Source organism: Saccopteryx leptura, chromosome 5, assembly GCF_036850995.1.
Source record: "Saccopteryx leptura isolate mSacLep1 chromosome 5, mSacLep1_pri_phased_curated, whole genome shotgun sequence".
Classification (NCBI taxonomy): domain Eukaryota; kingdom Metazoa; phylum Chordata; class Mammalia; order Chiroptera; family Emballonuridae; genus Saccopteryx; species Saccopteryx leptura.
In genome coordinates this window covers 30,542,414-30,567,201 of record NC_089507.1, presented here as the reverse complement: position 1 = coordinate 30,567,201, position 24,788 = coordinate 30,542,414, and the positions used below count along the sequence as shown (strand labels likewise).

At 36.4% G+C, this 24,788-nt stretch overlaps 1 protein-coding gene across 2 annotated transcripts; it reads right to left on the bottom strand.

The window, feature by feature from the left end:
• Positions 1 to 263: 263 nt before the first annotated feature.
• TMEM33 (transmembrane protein 33) lies at positions 264 to 23,282 on the bottom strand. Of its 2 annotated transcripts, none has more exons than XM_066387624.1 (8): positions 23,160 to 23,282; positions 22,903 to 22,976; positions 18,305 to 18,399; positions 17,646 to 17,833; positions 16,585 to 16,652; positions 15,149 to 15,282; positions 11,323 to 11,406; positions 264 to 6,512 (listed from the first exon to the last, which is right to left on the bottom strand). In XM_066387624.1, the coding sequence occupies exons 2-8, from the start codon at positions 22,945 to 22,947 to the stop codon at positions 6,383 to 6,385; spliced, it is 744 nt and encodes a 247-aa protein (XP_066243721.1). In that variant the 5' UTR covers positions 22,948 to 22,976; positions 23,160 to 23,282; the 3' UTR covers positions 264 to 6,382. The 2 variants fall into 2 exon arrangements, with proteins under 2 accessions (XP_066243721.1, XP_066243722.1); XM_066387625.1 differs by lacking the exon at positions 23,160 to 23,282 and adding an exon at positions 23,072 to 23,151.
• Positions 23,283 to 24,788: the final 1,506 nt, after the last annotated feature.

The window sequence follows — 24,788 nt, the reverse complement described above, 5'->3', positions numbered from 1 at the left end:
GCTGAATTCTAGCTGTAAATGTTTTCTGTAACATATTTTCAAAACTGCTTAAATTCAGAGAGGTTTTTATTACACAATTTAATTTTTACATCAATAAAATCATAGATATAGCAATACAGGTGAAGGAACAATTTGTACTGAAATAAATATTAGATAAACAAAGCACACACAGTGAAAAGGGGGCACAATAAATTACAAGTGGAGACATTCTTTGCTCAATCACCAAAGAAAGCCCTTGACACTTCCATTTTGACACCATCAAATTTATCATTCTTGCTGATTTAAGCAGAACACAAAACAAATATGGATCCCAGGGCTTACTTTCACAGGTACCAGCAGAGATAATTGACTACAGTGATCCAATTTGGAAATCAGGAGGGACCAGTAAGTCACTGCATAAAAGAAAGAGCAAATGAGGTCCTTTTTCCTTCGTGTCAGCAGGCTATGATTATTATGTTTATTAGATTTTCCTGAAAGGACTTCACATTTTCTCAAATATTCCGGAGAAATCTGTTTCCCCTCTGAGCCCTATATTAGCATTTATGTGCTCTGGTCTTGAATACAGGAGAATGATGAATTTTTCAATTTACTTTATAAATTTATACAGTCTGGATAGTATTGGCCTGAAGAGTATATAACTCCTCAACCTGTACAATATTAGGTATTAAAAATGGATTCAAGAGAAGTTACTAAGAAATGCTGACATACTGTATATACAATTTTTTTAGTTCAATATATCCCATTATATAGAGCACCAAAAATAACGCATTTATAAATCAAGCAGTTTTATTATGACTCTAATCTCTGCAACCCTTTTACATTTGTTCCAATATAACACATCACAAATGTTACCTGCCCAAGACTTTGCCCACTGGTCTCAACTTATGTATGTAAAAAAATTCATGTCAAAAGCAATTGTTTCCAAGTTACAAAAAAAAAAAAAAAAATAGTCACAGGCTGGAAATAAACTGTCATGAACCAAGGGAAAAAGGGTTTAAAAATACTGAGCACATCAAAAAAGTAGCTTCAGAAGGCTAGGAAGAAAAAAGTGAAGTGATTTTGGGGCCTTCTATCTTCTGGAATAAGAGCTAATTTTTAGATTCCAGGAAAGCTACCCATGAATAATTTTCTTCTTTTACTATCACTTTCTAAGAAAAAGAATCTATCTGCTTTAGAATGAAAAGAAGTACCATACGTACTCTATTCTGTTCTGACATCAAAGTCGAAGATCAGTTTTCCTATTCACACTGCACAGGAGAAAGACTGCTCTGGAGTTAATCCCTCACACAGGATCGTGTTCCTTTTAGGAACCCACTTTAAGGTCCCCTTAGAGCAGTGGGAGTCAACCTGGTCCCTACCGTCCACTAGTGGGCGTTCCAGCTTTCATGGTGGGCAGTAGCGAAGCAACCAAAGTATAAATAAAAAGATAGATTTAACTGTAGTAAGTTGTTTTATAAAGATTTATTCTGCCAAACTTAGCGAAAATCTGACATAAAGTACTTGGTAAGTAATTATTATTATATGCTTTAACTTGCTGTAACTCTGCTTTATAAATTTTATAAAGTAAAGTTACTTCCCTACTTTATAAACCACCATTACTGTAGAACCGGTGGGCGGTTAGAAAATTTTACTACTAACAGAGATAAAAAAGTGCGTGGTAGGTATAAAAAGGTGGACTACCTCTGCCTTAGAAGATAACCATGTCCTAGAAAACTTATTACTACCAGGAAGTCTCCCGAAATTTTTTATTGAATTTATTCAGGTAACATTGGTTAGTAAAATTATATAGATTTCAGGTGTGCAATTCTGTAACACATCATCTGTACACTGTACTGTGCTTACCATCCCAAGTCAAGTCACCTCCCAAAACTTTAGCAGCTCAATTCTTATCCTTAAACTCCAGATCCTGTAACAACTTTGCACCCAGAATATTATAAGAGAACTGCTCATTAAAACAGTATCTGAAAATAATTCCTAGATATGTAAACATACGCTATTGTATCCGATCATAAAGCCTCTGAAGAATTCTAATTCTAGAGAAATTCCAATGAGGTGTTAAGAGAAATTAGTTGGCTCTGAAACTCAAACTGAATTTATAAATCTAGGTATCACTCCTGATACTGTATAATATCTAAAAATTTCAATACACATTTGTATTTCTATGAAAGTTTAAATTTTAAGGTTTAACTGCCTATACCTTGTGTACCTACAAAATAACCATGAAAAATATTTAAGTACCATTTTTCTACACTTGAAAATAAAGACCAATTTTATAATTGATGTGTTTAGGTGATGTAGAGACCTACAATGAAAAGAAAGAGATCATGACCTGAATAATGCCACTCCCAATTGGGCCTATTTTACTGTTTACCTAGAAAGCAGATATAACAGGATACTTCTTCCAGCTTTTGAACATTTCAATATTTAAAAAATGTGCTCAGAATAAATGCTTGCTAAGTACTTGTTGAATAGAATAATTGTGTATTTTAAAAGGCCATGGAATTAAGATCCCTGGTTTTATAGCTGACCCAGCCCTTTTAGTAGCTTTTGACCTTCCAACACAGCATATGAAACTGAGGGGCTTCTTGAGGAAAGAGTGCCACCTACTGCCCATAAACACACCTGTCTGTGGTTACCCTCTCCCCTGAGGTTTTCATGACAGAATAGGTAGCAAAATTAGTCTAAATCTGGGTAACAGCTTGGAGGCTAGCAGATCCTAAGGGGATTTGGCAGGGAAGAAGTGTTAGAGTAACTATAATAATCAAAATTAATTCCTTAGCATTAGGTAGAGGTCTTTACCACAATTCCCCCAAATTAATTTCATTCATTCTGACCGCAAATTTAAAAAAAACTTAATTTGTCAATTACATATATACTCATTTTCTTTTCCAGGATGAATGATATTTATGTCCTAAACTTATAAACCTAATTGAATTTGTGATCCTGACTTTTAGGAAGGAAGTATTCTGACAGCTTTATAATTCTTAGTTATACAACAGACCTCATAAATCTTCTATAACTTCTGGTTTAATATTAACATGCCTTGATTTTCCTTGTAAGGGAGGTTCCTAAATAGCTAAATTAAACAAACAGACAAACAAAAACACTAGCTTTCATTCTTGCTTACTTCCAAGAGCACCTACCTTGGCAACTTTCATCCCAAGTCAATTTAAGTACAAACTGTTAAGAAATTTCTCTTTAGAATGATGTTAAATAGTTTAAATTCATGAGGAACCAAGTATAGAAAAGGAACACAGACGCATTGCTAGATACAGTAGGCGTTGTCCGAGGCTTCCACATGTCCGAGAGGGTGTAATATCTAAGTGCTAGGACAGCAACACCGTACCACTTCCTGAAGAGTCAGGTATTCTGGATGTTATATCAACTTTTCTTTAAGCCTGTACGTAAAAATAAGTTCAGCTATGCTGCTGTTTTTCCTACGTATTCATTCTACATACTGCTTTTGGATTTCCTTGATTTTGATGGGTACACGTTACACTGTGATTTCAGATGCTGTATCAGCTGGTTGTATATATTTGTATCACAGAATTTTTGACAAGTTCACCCAAACTAATAATCTAGTGTTCAAAATTTACTTTTTCAGGAGTGTAGGAATATCTTATGTATAACTCAACCTTTCCAATGGTTTTCAACCTTTTTACACTTGGGGAATGGTCAAAATACAATTGGGGGGGGGACCACTAGGCAGAAATACCCTGAGCACAAGCGAATTTGACTAAGATCACTGGGTCTAGAGCAGCGGTTCTCAACCTGTGGGTCGCGACCCCAGCGGGGTCGCCTAAAGCCATTGGAAAATACATAATGCATATCAGGTATTTACATTCCGAATCATAACTGTAGCAAAATTACAGTTATGAAGTAGCCACCAAATTTTTTGGTTTGGGGTCACCGCAACATGAGGAACTGTATTGCGGCGTCACGGCATTAGAAAGGTTGAGAACCACTGGTCTAGAGTCGTCATACAACATCAGGGTGGTTAACTCTTTCACGGACTGGAATGAAATTTCAGGTGGACCAGTCTGCAGACGAGTGTTGAAAAACACTGATTTAAAGACAGTCAAACATGAGGATGTCAAAAATATCTTGTGTTTGATAAAAAGTCTTGACTTTTAAAGCACAGAGTATTTTAAATTGTAAAAGTCTAAATGTCAAAATTCTCTTTGTTAAAACCTAACATGAATTCTTTTCCTTAGAAAAATCTTTTTGACCAAAAATAATTTTCAAAATAAAAAGAGAAAACTCAGAACAAAGGCACACTTACAGGTCATTTAAAATAAACAATAATCATGGTATTTAAAAAAGAGAGCACACAAAAAGAATATTAAATGTAAGAACTGGTGAAATCTGTAAAGGTTCTGTATCTTTAAATAATTTTTAAAATTTTCTTTTTCTTTCATTGAGATTTTAGAGAAAGAGGAAGGGAGAGAGAGAGACAGAAACATCGATCTGCTCCTGTATGTGCCCTGACTGGGGATCACACCTGCGACCTCTGTATATACAGGGAATGATGCTCTACCACCCGAGCTACGTGGCCGGGGTTCATTTCTTAGTTTTGATAAATGTATAGTTATATAAGATGTTAACATAAAGGAAGCTCAGGGATATGCAGGAACTCTCTGTGCTATATTTGCATCTCCTCTATAAATCTAAAATTATCTCAAGACTTGAAAATTTGTAAAAAATAAAAAATAAAAAAAAACTAGCAACTTCAAAATAAACATGGCTTCACTGCCAAAATATAATTTTGTCAGTGTCTTGATATAATTCAAGACAATTTTTAAAAACATCATTAGAAATCAATAATATACTATTAACATTATAGTCACTTTATTGCTCTAGAAAATTTAGTTCTTAAAATCATCAAATTACATACGTAATGATCATGAGGCCAGCCACACACACACATACATACACAAAATCAACTGTATACTATGAGGCTGCTTCTCTACCTTAGAAAAATATTACAAAAAGAGCTGGTTGTAGTTGAGCTATCAAGTAGATACCACATTCTATAGACTAAAAAGCTAACCAAAAAGAAAACTAATTATTACTAATAAGTTAACCAATGAATGTATTTGAGAAATCCAAATTACATGCAGACAGAAGAAAACTGGTTATGAAAACCATTACATCAATCTGTACTATTATTTTTACAACATTTTAAACATTTCCAATCATGCAACAATAAAAAACAAAATAAATTTTGTAAAGTTGATAGAAGCTCAACAAACAGGACTTAACATATTATACAACTTAAATCACAGTTGCATAATACATCCAAATCCCCCATTCATTTATCCATTATGAAGTTGAAAAGTACACCATTCCCAATTACCTTACCTACGAACCTTTCCATTTAACCTTCAAATCAGATTTGCTGTGTATGTAATCTACAGGATAATCATTATTTCAGTGTAAGTATAGTCATATGATCAATCTTCAATTACATTCCTTTCAAAAGGTGTCTGAACTGCTCCAATTATCTATGAAAATTTAAGCCTAAGAAACCAAGAAAACTGGTAGTCAAGAACCTGATCTGGGTAATTCTATAAACTATAATACCAGTAAGCAATGTGTCCACATTGGTAAGGAAGGATTTCCTATCTGAGAAATGTTATTCAATGTGTCACTGAAAGGAAAGTTGTAGTACTGCTCTCTGAGGTAAAATGGTTAGGTGACCTCAAATATTTACCCAATTGGCTAACAAGCTTACAGTTGAACTTTTTTTTTTTTTAATTCAAATCCACATAAGTAATTTTGGAAATAAAATTGTGGAAGGTCATAGCACAAGACACATACAGAATTCCTCTTACAGTGGCACATCTAAAATATATCTGTCCTAACAAAGCAACACAAAATCAGTTGAATAACAATTTGAAATCAAATACAGTGGGAAGTGCTTCTGTTAAAATCATCAATCAAAATTCATACATGGCAAAAGAACACTGTCTCAAAATACAATGAATACACATATGCAAATATTACCACAATGAACTAATGCCAAATATAAAGAAATTCAGGTTACCAATTAGGCTGAAACAAATATTAGAGCTATTTTTACAGGAAAAATAAATGTACATGATCAAGGCACAGCAGCATCTAAAAAAATTTGATACATTTATTACAAAATACAAACTTCCTTAACCATTAACACACAACACAGAATTTTCTTGGAAACTTCTTTTTATAAAGGCTTGATTTAACATGCCAGGAGAACATTATTTGCATTATAGATGCATTTATGTAAATTACATAAATTGGATTGAGGTCAGTTTCACACCTGGAATTAACAAACCCTAGCAGAATTACCAGCTGCTAATAATGCTTATTTATATTATATATAACTTAGCTGGGTATTGAACTATGCGACTGTTGGGGCCAATCTGCTTATAAAAGCAATGCTCTGGAGACAAAGTCTTCTCACAAACAGTGGGCAAGCAGGCTTCATTATCATATGTTCAACAATAATCCTCAATTCATTAAACAAGGTCCTGCAAGATAAAATAGTTTTCTTTCAGAAACACAAGGAAAAAAGCAACATAATGCACAGCAAATGCTGACAAAGGAATTTCCTACAGCCATTCAAGAATCTGAAGAAATAACTAGAAGGCACTGCCAACAGTTTTCTCGAGAAAACACAAAATAAAAATCCCAATCAATACCTGTCTTTTTGGGAAGAAAAGTTCATTTAAGAAAGCATTTAATAAAGGGCTACCACCCCTAAGGGCTGAGATTAGAGATGATTTCTATCTTTACAGTAGATCACAGCATTTTCACATTTCACTTAGGCAAATTCAACTAGTTCTAAAAAAGAGCAAGGAAGTGAAACTTTTGTGACATGGGCAATCCCACCTACCATTTCCTTAAATGAAGTACTGCCTTAGAGCTTCCGACTGTGGGACAGGAACATGTACTTCAGAGTCACACTGAAGTTTCAAGGAGACAGCACAGCAGATGCTCATTGGATGTTCCTTCCCAATCGGATCATTCCACTTATCAACTGGAATCCACTTATCGTTTGCCTTCAGACGGAAACCCAGCTCCTAAGCATCCAGTGCCCTCCCAAGTCTGGTCTCAATCAAATCTTCTGCTTCACTTCCTGCTACTTCCTGCCAGGACTCCCATGTTCCAGGTATGTCGCATGTGTGTGCCCAAAACAGTCTGGAGACTTTGCCTTTGCCTTAACTATGCCCGCTGCCTGCAAGTACTATTACATACTGTGCATATTACACATGTATTGTACAGGCTAGCAGACACAATATTATGTGTCTTGTACTGTAATTTATATACAATGTTCACCTTATGTGATGACTCATCCTGCATAAAGACAACTACTCCTGTAGCCTCTGTGTTATTTTTATGGTTAGGAAAAAAAAGCATAATCTGCTGTTTCTAAAAAACAAAAAGAAAGGATGTAGTCTGTGCTCACACAAAGACAGGGAGGAAATCTGGAAATATGTCTATTTACCCCAAACCTGCCACTCTTCTTGTAACTCCTAACTGTGACAGCCCTACTACTCACAACTCCTCTTAGGTTTCCGGGCTTGAAACACATTTATGTCCTTTTTCCTTGACCGTGAATTGGTCCAGGCTCTGGACTACTCTAACAGTTTCCAGGTTGGTCTTTTTCTCATCTTGGTGAGACTGTAATTCATCTCCTGGAATGGCAGTTCTAAATCAGAGTCCATCACATTCTTAACCCCTCCCCATTATGATACATCAAATGCCCTATCTACCTTGAAATAAAAGTCACACTTTCACGATCTACTCCGTTTCCCTTTCTTGGCATAGAGCTTATATTATTTTCCTATATACTTCTCAACTCAAGCAACAGGAACTAGCGCTATGTAGCGCTATTCCACGCCCTCTCAGGCGGCCCTGTGCCAGAACTCAGACGTGAGAAGACCTGGCTCCCACAGCCGCCCCTCCTGCACTCTCCTCTCTCCCTCCGCCTCCGCATCTTCCCAGCAGCACGGCCCTCCTCGCAGCTGTCTCACGCACTTAGCTCTGAGTCCCCAGTAAGCAGCTATCTCAACACTACAAAACTTATCACCAACACATAGCCGCTGTCTTCTGAATAAATGAGTCTAATGCAGTGGTTCTCAAACTTTTTGAAGCCAGGGTGCATTTAAAATCCTACAAATAATTGTAGGCGCACTATATACAAATTTCTGAGAAATACGTTATAATAATTAAGTCAAATATTAAAGAAAAAAAATAAAGCCCAAGTGTGCTTTTATGGTAATTAGATGAAATAAATACGACAAAATTAAATTTATTCTGACATTAAAAAACATTTTTATGTTACATTTTTGACTTACACTTTTTAGAATTCATAAAAAACGGGTTAAAAAATAAAAAAACAACAGAAAAGTTATCTTTTTATATATATAGATACATTCTTAGTAAGATTTAGTAAATTCAGTAGGTCCTGGCACATATGTGTTAAGTTTTTTTCATTCTTGTGTTTATGAGAAACATGAGCCTGACATGTCTTAGCGATTTCTTCAATGTTTGGGCATATATTTGAAAGACAAACTTTCATTTCCTCATCAATACATTGAAGAATTCCTCTCTTTTTACTCTTAATTGTGTTGAGGGTAGAAAATCCTAATTCACATAAATAGGATGTTGAAAATTGTAGTAAAATGTTTAAAGCTTTTTTAGATATTGCCACATAATCTTCTTTTATATAAATCCAAAAGGCTTCAAGAGACAATTCCTTATGTTTAATCATCAATCCAAAACCCCCACCATACATATCATCTTAACTTTACACCAGACAAAGGATAGAAGAAACTTGCCTCCAGTCTTTCCGGGGAACATGGGGGTAGTGTAAACAATCCAGCACCACAGCTTAACAGCCTTTTGCTACCTAATCATGCAAGTGAGGTGGGGGGTTGGGCAGACTGTCAGCTTACAGCCAATTTCCCACACCTCTGTCCCCCAAAATCTAAACTCCAAAAACCCTGTTGGTTTTTTGGTCCCCAACAGGCACATATTTATCTTGAATACCATAGACACACTTGGAAATCTTCTATGGCACACCAGTGTGCCCTGGTGCACACTTTGAGAACCACTGGTCTAATGAATGACACTAGAAGGCATATGGAAAATAGTTCCCCTCAAGTTACAGATGTGGCCTAAAGCAGCTGGCCCCAAAACACACGGCTAGTCCCTAGTCCCGTTATTTTTGGCTCCACCCCTGACATAATCTAGACCAAATTCCAGAGTTGAACTGGAGGGGCACTGACAAAACTTTCGATGACCAAAAAGTCTATCTTTGCTGTTAAATACACAGGCCGTCAGTCACACATAGCTTTTAAGCAACTGAAAGGTGGTCAGTATAATTCAGGAACTGAGTTTTAATTTTATGAATTTTAATTTAAAAGGTCAAATGTGGCTAGTGGCTACCATATTAGCCAGCACAGCTCTGGACAATCTACACTAGACATCTACAAAACACTGGTACCACTAACTTGAGAATAAATACCCTGGTAGGTGAAAGCGGTACAAACTGGCAACTACAGACTGTCTCAAAACCCTAACAAAGCAAAGTGTAGTGTAGAAAATGTGATCTGATAGCCTGTACGCCAATGTGTATAAGCTCAAATATTTTTCCATTACCTTTTCTCTTGTATTGGTTAAAAGTGTGAGATCTTTGAAGACACTTATCAGCACAAAGTTCTGCTGTTCTGATCCTCGGCTCTCCTTTGTTTTTTATTCACTAGACATTTCTAAACTTCTATTCATCCTGATCTCAGTATTTTCTTTCCTGTCCTGGGAGAGCAAAAAGCCACCACATCGATCTATCCAGGTCTTATTTAGGGGTATGTAGAAAAAATGTGAGAAAAACAAAACAAAACTGCTGCTGAAAAATGGATGACCAGGGACCAGAAAAATGCCTGAAATGAATACAAAGTCCGGAAAGAAAAAGGGCAAAAACTGACGGAGTCAAGTAAAATTGAAGACTTATTTGCAATGAGGGGTTCATTAAGAAGTTACGACTAAAGTAAGTAAACTCCATTTTACGAAATATTGTAAAGACACTGTGTAAGAAAGCATTAAAACCCCTCAAACAAGAAGAATCAGAATCACAGAAAAAGGAAAATAAACTATTAAGAACCTATTAGAACCTAAACATTACTTCATTTCATCCCATGTTTCCTCCTTTACCAATGAAGAAAATAAAATGTAAATAACTTGTCTAAAGTCACACACCAGGCAAATGATGGGCCAGCATTCACATTCAGCTCTTTTTACTTTGTATTATATTTTTACGTGAAAAATACAAGAGATCAGGCTAATGTACTCAGTGGGTCTCTGGCTGAATTCTACTACAAGATGAATTTATTTTAAATTTGAAAACAAAAAACTATTTAACATGGCTATCTGAATAACACATTTAAGAGGCCATTAAAAACAGTCATCTATTTTAGTTTTATGCTAACTTTTGAGATAAGCAAGCATTATTTATTGTAAAATAATTTAAGCCTCTCTTCCCAAATACTACATTAAGTCACTAAATATTTTCCTTCTTCCTTACTTTTCCACTCCAAACTATTTTGCACAGGGCTATCTGAAGATTATTATGATCATGTCAAAACTATCATTCCGTACATCTAAAAGATAAATTCCACACTTCCTACCCTGAAACTCAGGAAATTTAATGACATGGCCCCAATATACCATTGTCATCATCACTCCACCTATCCACTATTCAGAATCTCCATTAATAGTCACACAGATCTACTCCATGTCTCTTAAGCATGGCTTGTACCTTCTCACCTCTGAGCTTGTATTCCCACAGTCTGCATACCTAAAATGTTGTTACCCAATCTAGACTCTTCTATCTTCTGGTTTAATGACTTCTCCCTCCTGTTGACTACAGTATTGACATGATAAAGTAAACCTGCAACAATTAATCTTAAACTGACTTGTGAATACTGTATCCTGGACTACTGTTTCTCTCTTTTATTATTTGACATGTGTTTTGTTTCTTCAAATAGGAAAGTTCCTTAAGAGTGGGACTTAAGTCTTACACATCTTTAAATTCCTTAAGCTTTAGTACTCTTTTAGAGATAGTCAAGGTAACTCCAGCCTCGTTTTTGAAAAAAAGAAAAAAATAATACAACCACCATCTCATTAACCCTAGACAGTTCTAAGGCCTAGACTTAAATGTATAAAATCATTGCTTGCTTCTAATTCTAACATAAAAGCAAAATAACTTACAGGTTACAAATACCGTATTTCCCATTACTCTTAACAAATAAAATGGATGTGAACTAATCACCAGCTTACCGACAATACGGGTTTCTTCGAGAAGAGTATCGGAGAGTAAGAAATCTATAGTATATAAAAGGCTGGAGCAAACTTCCTTGACCACTAAAATAAAAAATACAAAGGTAATCAATATACATTATCACAATTCATACAAATACTCTCAAAACTTGAAGGCAATTTAACTGGAAATGTGTCTTCATTCAACAATTGCTCAGAGTAATATCTATCACATCTAAATCTAAGTTATTCTTTAAAAAAAATAAAAGAATATATATAATAGGTAAAGAGTAAAATGTTACTATTGAAATTTATATTAACATGTATTCATGCATGTTTAACATAAAAAAATTTTAAAGCTACTAAATCAAAAATGTATATAAGCCATATATAAGTGCTTCCATTATTATTAATTGATAATCAAATTTTAAACTTTGTAACATTAAAATTAAAAAATGATTCATTTTATATATACAACAGAAACACTAATAAAATCAGACAGGCTCACTTGCAAATTTACATAGCCTATTCTAATTATTTTTCTTAGTTAAGAAGCAAAATTACAATACCCCAAGAGTCAAACATATGTTTATGAAATTCTAAGCCTGGGATCCTTTCCTAGGAAAAACTATCGGGATTAAGATATTCAGTGAAATAGCTACAAATAAAATGCAGCAACAACATGGACAGTTAGGTAACAGGCTAAGTAAGTTATATTATGTTTATTTGATAGACTTAATAAGCAAATACTTAAAATCTTGATTATGAAAACTACACAACTTTGAAGAAAGCAGAATATAAAAACTATACATATTTACTTTCTTTTTGGGAGCAAATACATTAAGATGTAAAATGTTTGTTTAGGTTAATTTTTAACATTTTCTTCTAAATTATGTGATATTCCTTTCATAATAAAAAATAATTTATATGATTATAAACTTCTCACTAATTTGTCCCAATCTTGTGACTAATTTTTAACTTTTTAAATTGAAAACTTAATATTCATACTACAGAACAGAAACTATAGCTAGGAAGAAATATTCAACGAAAAACAAACTTTCCATCATCCAAGTTAGCTCCCTTCTCAAAGGTATAGCACCATCTCTGTCCTTCCAGAAATGTACATATACAAGCATACATAACAAACACTGATATAGTGCTCACTTTGTAATTCACTGAATCTATTTAACAACTCAAGGAAGGAAGTGTTATTATCGTTCCTATTTTAAAGATGAAGAAACCAAGGCAGGAAGAAACATATATATGCTCTCAAACACATAAACACACCCCACAATTTAAATGCAGAACGCCATACAGTTTTTTGTTTTTACCATAAGGTTCTTAAACCTTTATATTTATTATATCTTGGAGATCATTCCTTATCACAGCACATAAATTTATCTCATTCTTTTTACAGCTTCCAGTATCCTAGCGTATGCATGCACTATTATGTAATAAGCTCTCTAATAGTGGATAAATAAAGCTACAATGGTCCTTCTTAATCTGTCTTTGCACGTCTGCATGTATGTGTAAGGTAAACTTTTATTTTATGTTCATTTTTAAATACACAGCTTTAAGCAATACTGCTACAAATATAACTTAGTGCTTCTACCAGGAAAATACCATTTAAAAAATAATAATTTAAAAATGTTTTTTAACTTTACAGTTCATGTTATATTCAAGTGGCATACTCACAGCTTTTCCTATTAGAGAGTGAATCAAACTTTATAACCTTAATTTTTTTATAATAACAAAGTGATTTGTTCTAGTTAAATATTTCTGGTAAATTCTCATCCCCTTTATAGTTATCTTGAAAAAATAAAACCACTTTGTGCATAGAAGTATTTAAATAAAAGATTAAGTAGCAGAACTGAGTTAATGTACCAGTACTGTCAAAACTTGGCCTTCCAAAAAAAATTCACTGCAGTTCCCAAAATGAGGTTTTTGTTTAAGTGTGCATAACATTGCAGCATGTCATTATAATTATCTTAAGTTGACTTAAGAGTCAATTATTTTACTTGTTAAACAGAATCTAGAGGTTTCAGATAAATATTAATTATATTCATATAAAGAATTAGCTTTAGTAACCTACATTTTAACTCTTATCCCATTATATGAAACAAATCACAGAACCTCGTGTGACCCAAGACCAAGATTAAGTGACTCAAGAAACAAAAAAATGAATAAGGAAGTAAGAGGGCAAAAAGATTCCCTTTACTAACTGAAGTGCTTAGTGACTGAGCAGAATCACAAGAGAGAGAACTAACCTTTAGGGTGAAAGTTTTTGAGCAGAATAGACAAATACAGCTGCATCAACTCCTACATTCAGCATTCATGGAATGTAAGAGCTAGAAGGATTTTAGGCAATTTATTTCAACCACTGTACTACTAGTTTTTTAAATGTGGAAAATCAAGGCTCAAGGCTCAGAAGGCTAAGTTAATGGTCAAATCAACTAGAATTCATTCAGGTCCCTGTCACCCAGTAAGAAGTCTTCCCATTACGTCATTCCAGAACTTTATTTCGGTTATATTATCTAGTTGGGACCCACAACTTAAGTAATATGTGGTGAGCCTGGATTCAAAAGAAAACAATAATTAAAAGAATGGAACAGATGCTTTTATGAGAAAATCTATGCAACTTCTACTAGCTTGAAAAGAGACTGTGAAAGAGAGGAACTGTCAGGTACATAAAAACCTTAGTCAATGAGTATTAGAACATTTCATAAACAAAATCAAGTTTGTTACAAATTAATGAGATTATATAGTTTCTGTAGTGTAGTAGCTATCCCATTCGTCTCATAAATTAATGAGATTATGGAAAACAGGTAGTATAGACATTTTAGATGACAATCTGTCGTGGACTATTGAATATAAAACGCACCTAGCTTAGACGCAGCAAAATTCAGGCATCTATGTTAGAGATAACACTGAGAGGAAAGTGTAAACAGACAAGGAAAAACATGTCTACTACATCAATATTTGAAAAAGTAAATATTTTGAAACAAATGTCCATCAACAGGGGAATGTGTAATAAAATGTAGCATATTAACATGCTGGAACACTACATAGCCACTCATTAAAACAAATAAGAATTCTTATGTTAATATAAATAGATCACAAAAACATACTTTATGACTGTAAAAAGCAAGATACGGGCAACTGATATGATACTTCTAACCTAAAATAAAAACTAAACAAACAAAATCCCACACCCATAATGAAATATATTTTCTACCTATCTGCATAAGCATTTTTTTTTTTTGTATTTTTCTGAAGCTGGAAACGGGGAGACAGTCACAGACTCCCGCATGCGCCCAACCGGATCCCGGCACGCCCACCAGGGGGTGACGCTCTGCTCATCCTGGGCATAGCTCTGTTGTGACCAGAGCCATTCTAGCACCTGAGGCAGAGGCCATAGAGCCACTCCCAGCGCCCAGGCCAACTTTGCTCCAATGGAGCCTTTTATAATTAAAATGCAAACTATGGAGGTGTTAGTGGGCAACAATACCAGATCACAATTTTTCAGATTTTTCTCTAATATAGGAAAAATCATCTCAATAATAGAAGAAGGGACTAAACTAGACTTCCCGAGATTCTTGCAAAGGTAGTTGTTCTGAAATTGTGTTCAAAATGTTATACATCACAAAGAACGATAACTAAGACTTGATCCTAGGTGTGCTGTGTTTCAGGTGCTCGCTGTAAGTGAAAGGAAAACTGCTGAGACCCGCCCAGTGCTACATGTCAGGATCCACTTCAATGGATTTAAGCAGGATAAAATTTGAGTTAATAAATTTATTATATTCACTTAGTTGTTGGCCTCCCAAAAGAAATGTATTTTTATTCTTACCTAAAAAGCATAAAAACTGTAGCAGGCATCAAGAGTATTTCATTACAAGCAATAAATTTCAGAATATTCTGTTGATTAGTGCTTAATTTATCCAAGATGGATCTCAGCAGAGGTAAACTATTTGAACCCTTTGCCTAAAACATAAGAAAACAGACATTAGAAATAACAAAGCATTTCAGATCACTCAATTATTTTCTTTCTTAACAGCATATTCAATAAGCCATACAAGCAAAGGATAATTATTTGGGAATAATGATATAAAGTATAGAAACTACTTAAGGACAAAACTTACTGTATTTTCTTGCTTTATTATATTGTGTAGTTGAAGATTAAAAACAACAACTTTAATACAAGTCCTTTTCAATCTTTGAGGATTCATTTTTCTTAAAATTAGATTACTTCACAAAAATAGTGGTTATTCCTCTCTAACTATAACAAAATCTGATTACTTAGTAAAACAGTGGAAGTATCTGTGACTCCTTAGCAAACTAAAGGTAGAAATTACCAAGTCCAATTATGACTGTGATCAAAGAACTAAAGGGATAAAAAAAAAAAATGGCATGAGGCAAATTTGGATATTTTAATTCAAATTTCTGTGCCTATGCAGTCAATCTGCCTGACACACTAAAATTAGGCTTAATTTTCCAACCCAAGAATAAGAACTTTTCAGAAAGTAGCAGTTTTGAACATTAGAGTAAAAGAAATTCAGTACACTCTACCTAACTGGTATGGTAGAATTAAATACTGACAGATCAAGAGATAGCTCTCTGACAGGCCCTGGCTGGTTGGCTCAGTGGTAGATCATCAGCCTAGCGTGTAGAAGTTCTGGGTCTGAATCCCGGTCAGGGCACACAGGAGAAGCACCCATCTGCTTCTCCACCCTTCCCCCTCTCTTTTCTTTCTCTCTCTCTCTCTCTTCCCTTCCCCTCCCGCAGCTAAGGCTTCATTGGAGCAAAGTTGTCCTGGTCACGGAGGATGCCTCCAAGGCCTCCCCCTCAGGCACTAGAATGGCTCCAGTTGCAAAGGAACAACGCCCCAGATGGGCAGAGCATCGCCCCCTGGTGGGCTTGCCGGGTGGATCCTGGTCAGGCACATGTGGAGTCTGTTTCTCTGCATCCCTGCTTCTAACTTCAGAAAAATACAAAAAAAAAAAAAAAAGATCTGACAACTTATCAAACCTCAAAGGTTCGATTCCTTTAAATAATGAGATCTATTTCAAATTTTAGAAATTTCAATTTTTTATCTACAAAATACACTATTTTAAGAAATGTAAATCAACTATTCCAAACTTAAAACTTTTAAATCACTAAATAATTTAGAACAAATTTGTAGGGATTAGAGAAACTTCTTATGACAAGAGCCAAAATGCCTTAGAGCTTTAATTTATGTCAACTAGCGGTAATCCAGGAGTTAAAAAAAAAAGCAGCTTTACGTACATCAAGGACCTTTTTTGTGTATGTGGCAGCATGAAGCAAAGAGAACAACAAGACTGGGAAAATACTCACTGTAGAAAACAATTAAGGAAAACAACATTTACAATTCTACTTTACAAAACCGGCTACGTATTATGTCCAAATACACACATCCGAAATGGCATCTGCTAAAAGGAGTTCAGTGATCATTTTTTCTAGTGTTGCAAGAATTAAGTATGTCAAATTCATATATGCTGGCAAAATAAGTGCTCAAAAAATGTTTCCTCTTATTCTCTCTAAGAATTATCTAAAAAAGGCAATACTTCGTCTTACAGATATATTTCATTGTGCTTCCTTTATGTATAGTTGTACCATAAATATTGAAGAAATCTTAAAGAGCAGCCCTTCTCCAAGCACAGAACGCCTTCCTGAGGGATGACCCACAGTACCACAGTAGGAGAGCCACACTGAAAACAATATACTCAGTACCTTTCAGGCTCACAGTGTATCAGCGTACCAAAGGTCCTACAGCAAAGAAACCTATTGAGCTGTTAAACTGGTGCTTCCCCAACCTACTGAACAGCCTACTCTGTCCTTCATCTCTCTCCTTTTTTTTAGAATACTTATTCTTACCCCACAACGCTTCTGAAATGTGCAAACATACAAATTCCAAATGAGTTAACTTATTTTTTGCTCCGTAAGACACACTTTTTTTCCCCAAAAGTGGAGGGGGAATGGAGCGAATGTTCATTTTTTTAGCTGCTGCGGGTTCCCGGACAACTAGAAGAGTATTTAAACAGTCAAGTCTCTTCTCATTTGTTAATAACAGTGCTAATAGTTGTTAATACTGCTGTTGAGTTTACATTGTTGAAATATTATTGTGGTATATTTTATTAAATATTTTAACACATGATTTGGTTCAGAATATTTTTTTTCTTATTTTCCTCCTTAAAACCCTAGGTGCGTCTTATGGAGCGAAAAATACGGTAATTCTCATTAGCTCCAGAGATTATCCATGTGACCTTATTTTCTACTCTATCCATGGCAGAAGGCAATTTCATTGTCAGAAAGGTACAAAAGGATACTTGTAACAGGGTAGGAATTGACAAAGATGAGCGAATACAGCAGGTAGTGGCAGCTGTCCTCTAACAAAGCTTGGGCCAGGAAAGCTCTGCTTAACTGGAAGTGCGGTAATCTTTGGTGCAGCCTCAGAGCACTGGTAAGAGCGTTTGCCAGCAAAGCGCGTTGGTAAAAGCTTGCTGCTTCATGCAACCTGCAAATTACCAGAGAGGTTATCGTGAGACATAAACAACCACCGTGCCCCTTCCTCCTTTGTGAATTGCATCATAATTGCACAACACCAAAATCTATTACTTAATTATAAAGAGAAAAAAATTACTAGAACCGACTGTGCCTTCTTAGAAGGGTCACTTCATATTTATACCTAACTGAATTACGAGTCATTCTTTCCTCTAACTTAAAAAGTCAAAACTGCAAACATGAACTCATTTCCACATATCCATTCTCTCTCAGATTTTCAATGTGATGTTAGTTTCCACAAAGCACATAGTATAAAATATTCTTCCAGTTAGTAGCATTAGGTTATTAGTGCCTTAAAGACAAAACTTGTGTATTATTTGTCCCTGAACCCCTTGCAGTTAAATAAATCTCGTGCCTAAAAGATATTCCACAAAAACAGACTAAACAACTGAATATGTAAGGCAAAAATAGGTAAAATACATACCCAAGAAGAGGCAGGACGAACAAAGCAGAGCAGTACACCGTGAACAAGCGAGAAAGCCACATTGCTGTGTCCAGTTTATTGGTCATCATGAATTGCTGGATTTAAAGAGGAAAATAGTACAGTAAACTATGGCTATAAATTATGTTGAAGGATGAATTTTATATAGTTTTAATACTATTCAAAATGCTCTTTAAAAATTTTTTTATTGATTGATTTTAAAGAGAGAAGAAGAGGAAGAGAGATAGAAATATCAATCTGTTTCGTATGTGCCCTGACTGAAATAAAATGGCAACACCTGCATAGCAGGACCATGCTCTAACTAACCAAGCCATGCTGCCAGGGCTCCAAATGTTTTAACGATTCTTTAACAATACAGTTGTTGGGTTTTTTATAAGATCATTCAGGGAAGACTCTTAAGCAATTGTTTCACCCAAGTCCAAAGCTTTACAGTTCCGATATGGAAAACACAGAAAGTAGAAATATACCAGTTGACAAAGAAAAAATAAATAAAGACTAATTAGGAAAGAAAACCTGAAACAGAAATTTAACAACTGTCTGTATTCCTACTACATTTGTAATACTGGCTTCATCTACACTGCTCACAAAAATTAGGGGATCAGAGAACGTGCAGATACTCCAGTACTTTCAGCCTTTTGTATAGTGCATTTTCACCAATGAAAAAAAGTTGGTTTTGCATATCATTTGCATAGTCAAACAACTTTCTTTGACTTGATATTTGCTTTTCTGATATTCTTGTTTAATAAAAAAATCAAATGCTTCTTTTTTTATCACTTCATATTTATTTTGAAATATCCCCTAATTTTTGTGAGCAGTATATTTTAAAAGAACACTACATAGCCCTGGCCAGATGGCTTAGTTAGTTAGAGCATTGTCCCACGGGGCAGAGGTTGCCAATTCAATCCCCAGTCAGGGCACACGCAGGAACACATCTATGTTCCTGTGTGTCTCTCCCCTTTCCTCTCTCTCTGGAATTAAAATTAAAAAAAAAAAAAAAAAAAAAAAGGTTAAATAAGAACTGCTCTCAAGAGAACCATAATGCCTATTTCTAGATTTCTAGAAAAATCTCAAATTCAAATAGGTATGTCTCAGATCTAAATAAAGAGGCATCATACAAAGACAGTTTGGATTAAGTAAACTTTACAAATGAGAAATGTAAAACTATGCCAACAGTCACTTGCTACTGAACTCAGCCTATGAATGATATATCTGCCTAGGTTCACACAAGGGCCTGATATACTGTAGGTGCTGTCAGGTGTTAAATGGCACCTGCCTCTCCGATTTTATGGCTTTCTCACCCCCTGGAAGCTCCCCCACAAGTCTCACCCAGGTTTCAGTGACCCTTAAACTTACATATACCACTTTCTTCTCCGTTTTTTCTCATTCTCTGATCCTTTGCTGCTTTTTGCCAAAAGTTACCGCTAAAGCAGTAACTTAAAATCTGTTTTGCAATTCAAAATAATCTTATATTCAAATTCTAAAGTGGCTTTTACATTTTTAATAAGATCTACATAAATAATTTTTATATCAAGATTCAATACAAATGTGAATATATAAACAAAAGTTTCACAAAACAATACTTATCTATACTATGTGTGATGAATTTTGGTATTTTATATTCTAGTTAATGTTTTTTTTGTTTGCTTTAGTGAGAGAGAAATAGAGTGAGGGAGAAAAAGGGAGGGAGAGAGATGAGAAGCATCAGCTCGTAGTTGTGGCACTTTAGTTGTTCAAAGATTGCTTCTCACATGTGCCTTGACTAAAGGACTCCAGCCAAGCCAGTGAACCCTTGCTCAAGCCAGCAACCTTTGGGCTCAAGCCAGAGACCATGGGATCAAGTCAATGATCCTAAGCTCAAGCCAGTGACCCCACATCAAGCTGGTAAGTCTGCACTCAAGATGCTCAGAGATGTCAGCATCCCAAGTAGAGAGACACTCTATGCCACTACCAGTATGGCCTGTATCCAGTTAATGTTTTAAAAATACTTGTGTTTCCACTACACTGACTTCAAAACTCACTAATGGGTCTTAACCTGGAGTCTAAAACACTAGTCTAAGCAATCTAACATAATTATCTTTTGAAAAAAGATATAGTAAAAAAACTTTTGAAAAAAATGCAAGAACATTTTAATGTTCAAGGATGTTTTATTGAATGTCTTTAACAGTATGCAGGGAATTTCTACATACTGATGCAGAACTTCTAGTTCATTCTATCCAACTATATTGCTGACTCCTCTGAATTTTAATGATTACCAGTACAAAGGTGGAAACATGCATCTAGCTCCCTATGCTCAATTTCTCTACAAATATTCAGATTCTACATCATAGTTTGAATTAATTTTAGGACATTTTCTTTAAAATACGTTTGTTTACCTCCTGGCTGGTGGCTTAGCGGACAGAGTGTTGGCCCAGCATACAGACATCCTGGAATCGATCCCTGGTCGGGACACACAGAAGTGACCATCTGCTTCTCTTTCCCTCCTTTCCCCCTTCTCTCTCTCTACCTCTCTCACAGCACTTGGTTCTGCTGGTTTGAGCATGGGCCCTGGGCACTGAGTATAGCCAGGTTGGTCCGACCAAGTGTCCGCCTCAGGCACTGAGGATAGCTCGGTTATTTCAAGCATCAGCCCCAGATGGGGTTGCTAGGTGGATCCTGGTCGGGGTGTATGTGGGAGTCTGTCTCACTATTTCCCCTCCTCTCACTTGGGGAAAGAAAAACCTATTTGTTTAGGGCCCTGGTTGGCAAACTGTGGCTTGCGAGCCACATACGGCTCTGTGGCCCCTTGAGTGTGGCTCTTCCACAAAATACCACATGTGGGCGCTACCTCGATAAGGAAAATGTCCCTACCTATATAGTTTAAGTTTAAAAAAACTTGGCTCTCAAAAGAAATTTCAATTGTTGTACTGTTGATATTTGGCTCTGTTGACTAGTGAGTTTGTGGACCACTGGTAGGGTATTCACTATGTGATAAATCATTGAGCTGTGCATTCCATTTTGTACATTTTTATATATGTGTATTCTACTACACAACAAAAAAGGTTTAAAAAGGTGGATTGGTTTAAATTTTAAGAGTGAACTGACCAATCATGTTATAAAACCGTTCAGGCAAAAAATATCAATGGATCTTTGGGTGAAAAACTATTCATATAGTCTTAGAGTACCATATGAAAGACAATTTTTTTAATTACCAAGGCAAGAAAAAGGTATCTTTACAATGGAGAATCTAGTGGATACCACCTTAACTAGAGATAATCAACCTTAGTATCTCCGTTTATGGGATAAATCAATATAAAATGCTTCCTGATATTGCCTGATCTGTGGCGGCGCAGTGGATAAAGCATCAACCTGGAACACTGAGGTTGCTGGTTCAAAACCCTGCACTTGCCTGGTCAAGGCACGTATGGGAGTTGATGCTTCTTGCTCCTCCCCCCTTTTCCTCTCTCTCTCTCTCTCTCTCTCTCTCTCTCTCTCTCTCCTCTTTAAAATGAATAAAAATTAAAAAAATAAAATAAAATGCTTCCTGATATATATATAATGCACTGAGAAGAACAGAATATCACCTATGTAATACTCCTGCCAAAATGTTTAACCTCAATCTAGTCATGGGGTGGGGATCAGACAACTCCAATTGGAGAAGTATTCTGCAGAACAGGCCTGGACTCTTGAAAGACAAAAATGGGAGAAGGGCAAAGGAACTGTTCTTCGCTAAAAAAGATTAAAGGCCAGTAAAGGCAAGGAATGCTTTTTGATTGAATCTGGGATGAGGAGGAAGTAACTTTAAAGGGCAATTGAGAAAATTTGAATATGGATTGAATATTAGGTTATAACATGTATCAACGTTAAACTTCCCAAATTTAACTGCGAAAATTGCAGTGATGACTGCATTATAGTCATGTAGAATATTGACGTACTTTATTACCATCACCATGTATGCAACTAACTCTCAAAAGGGTCTGCAAAATAAAGAAAAAAGTGTATATACAAATAAAGATGCTGCAAAATGTTTAAAAAGAAAAAAGTGACGCTCAATTCACATACAGTGCTTAAAATGAGAGGGCAATTATGCTTTGGGTACAAATAACTAGTAAGCAGCAGATATGCATCTTAGGGAGAAAGCATATCTCTCTTCGTAAAGAAGAAAAGACAAAATGACGAAAGAAAGAAAACAAAAGACGCCCTTTTGCCTTTGCGTAGTTTCTATACAATAGCATAAAATGGGCAGAAATGTTCTCTGCCAGCACACGTGTCACGGCACAAAATCAGGTGGCACCTCAACCTTGGGACCTAGGATAGAGACGAAGGCTGCATGAAGGCCCAGTTTCCACAGCATACAGGTGTGGGCTACACGGTCCAGCCAGACTACTAACTGACCTGACGTCGCTTCCGAAAAAGAAACTTATAGCTGCCCCTACAGCTTCGAGCACGACCCCCCACTCCGCCACCACCTAGTCCCACCCCAATCACTAGTCTCAGTCCTGAAAGCAACGAGTTTCTGAAGCGCCTCGGCTCCGACTTGCAACACTTCCTGATCCTTCCCAACTCTTGCAAATCAAAGCAAACTACCCTCCCCGTTCACTTACCACTGCGCCCGCCCCTTGGGGGCCGTTGGGGGCCGTATCCGCCATGGGGGACACACACACACGCCTCTAGGACGCTGCGATTGGGAAGAGAAAATAAAGAAATGTCAGTGCCGGGGACAAGGCTCCGGGAACCGGCTTCCCTGCCCGGTGCCACTAGCCAGGCGCGCACTGCGGGAACTTCAACCCTCCAGAGAAAAGTTCTCCCCAGCACCATTGCCGCAGACTCCCCGGGGAACCCCGCAGTGGCCGGGAAATACCTGTCCACCACCTCGAGGATCAAAGGTGAGTTTCTAGAAAGACCGGAGCGAAGGCGGAGCTTCCGAGTAAGGCCGAACAGGGTTGATCTAATGTTGCAGGCGCCAGATTCTTGCCGGGACCGGAAGTTCTCCTTTCACTTCCGTGGGGAAGAGGCGGTGATCAAGAGGTGAAACCGGAATGGTGCCCTCGGGCATGACGGGAGTTGTATTTCTTTTCTCATTTCGGTTTCACCTGTCCTGCCTGCCAATTGGCCCAGTGAGCGAGGACGGTGAAGCAATTTTTCCTCATCTCCAGCTCACAGATGGTGCCCCCTGCTATGTTAAGGTGACCAACTTTTTTACAATGAAAAAAGAGGACAAAAATAAACTGAAGAAAACAATATTTTAAATAAAAGAAACATTCATTGCAACAATAATACACTACAATATGATAAATGCATAATAAAAACATTTGTAATATTTTACATTGTAATTATGCTTACATGCCTATTAATTTTTAATAGTAATTGTAAGAAAAAGTACTCATTTAGATACAAACACGTCACATCACATGCAATGGATCAACTCTGCATCGATCGAATATGGACATTGACAGATTAGCCTTCCAATATCAAAAAGGGGGACATGTAGGAGGACACTTTTTGAGGGAGGACAGAACTTACAAAAGAAGGACTGTCCTCCCTAAAGGAGGACAATTGGTCACCTTAGCTATGTCCAAACCACGAAATCTTTCTACTCCCTAATATAGAAGGCTCAACAATGTCTTCGTTGCTGTTTTTCTCCAGGGGCTTATTAAACCCTATGGGTCTACCTCTAAAACTAATCCTTTGAGCAAGCATGTAAGGAGGCTTGGTATGTGACAGGCCCCAAGCTAGGCACAGAGGATAAAGAGATGAATATGACACAGACTGCAGGAGAGACGGACAAGCAAACTGAAATCGCAGCATAGGGCTTGTGTACACCAGCAGAGGCCGAATTAATCACAGGGAGCACACAGGAGGGAACCTAAATCATAATGGATCTGGGACAGTGTCCTGGGAAAGTAAATTCTGGCTGTAAATTTTGAAGGGCAAGGAGAAGTTGGCTAAGTGGGGGAGGGGTTCCCAGACAACAACAGAAAGTGCGTGAAACAACAGGACAGTCAGGTGACTCGTTCATTATGGCCAGAATGAAGGTGCTAGTGAGGGAGATTGAAAAATTTGGGCTAGAAAGTCAGGCAGGTGTGCTGAGGAGAGGATACGAACTTAACTCTGAAATCCAGGTAACCATGGTACAATTTTAATCAAAGGTGTGACATTGAGCCCTGGCCTGGTAACACAGTTGGTTAGAACATTGTCCCCATACACCAAGGTTGTGGGTTCAATCCCTGGTTACAGCACATATAAGAATCAACCAATAAATGCATAAGTAAGTGAAACAACAAATTGATTTTTTTCTCTCTCCGCTCTCTCTCTCTCTCAAAAAAAAAAGTGTGACATTGTGAGATTTTAATCATTCTGGCAGCCAGATAGAAGATCAAAAGAGCAAAGGAAGAGCCAAGAAACTAATTGGCAGGCCATTATACACATATAGGAGAGAAGTGATGAGATTCTAAATGGAGGCAATATAATGGGGAAGAGGAAAGATGGC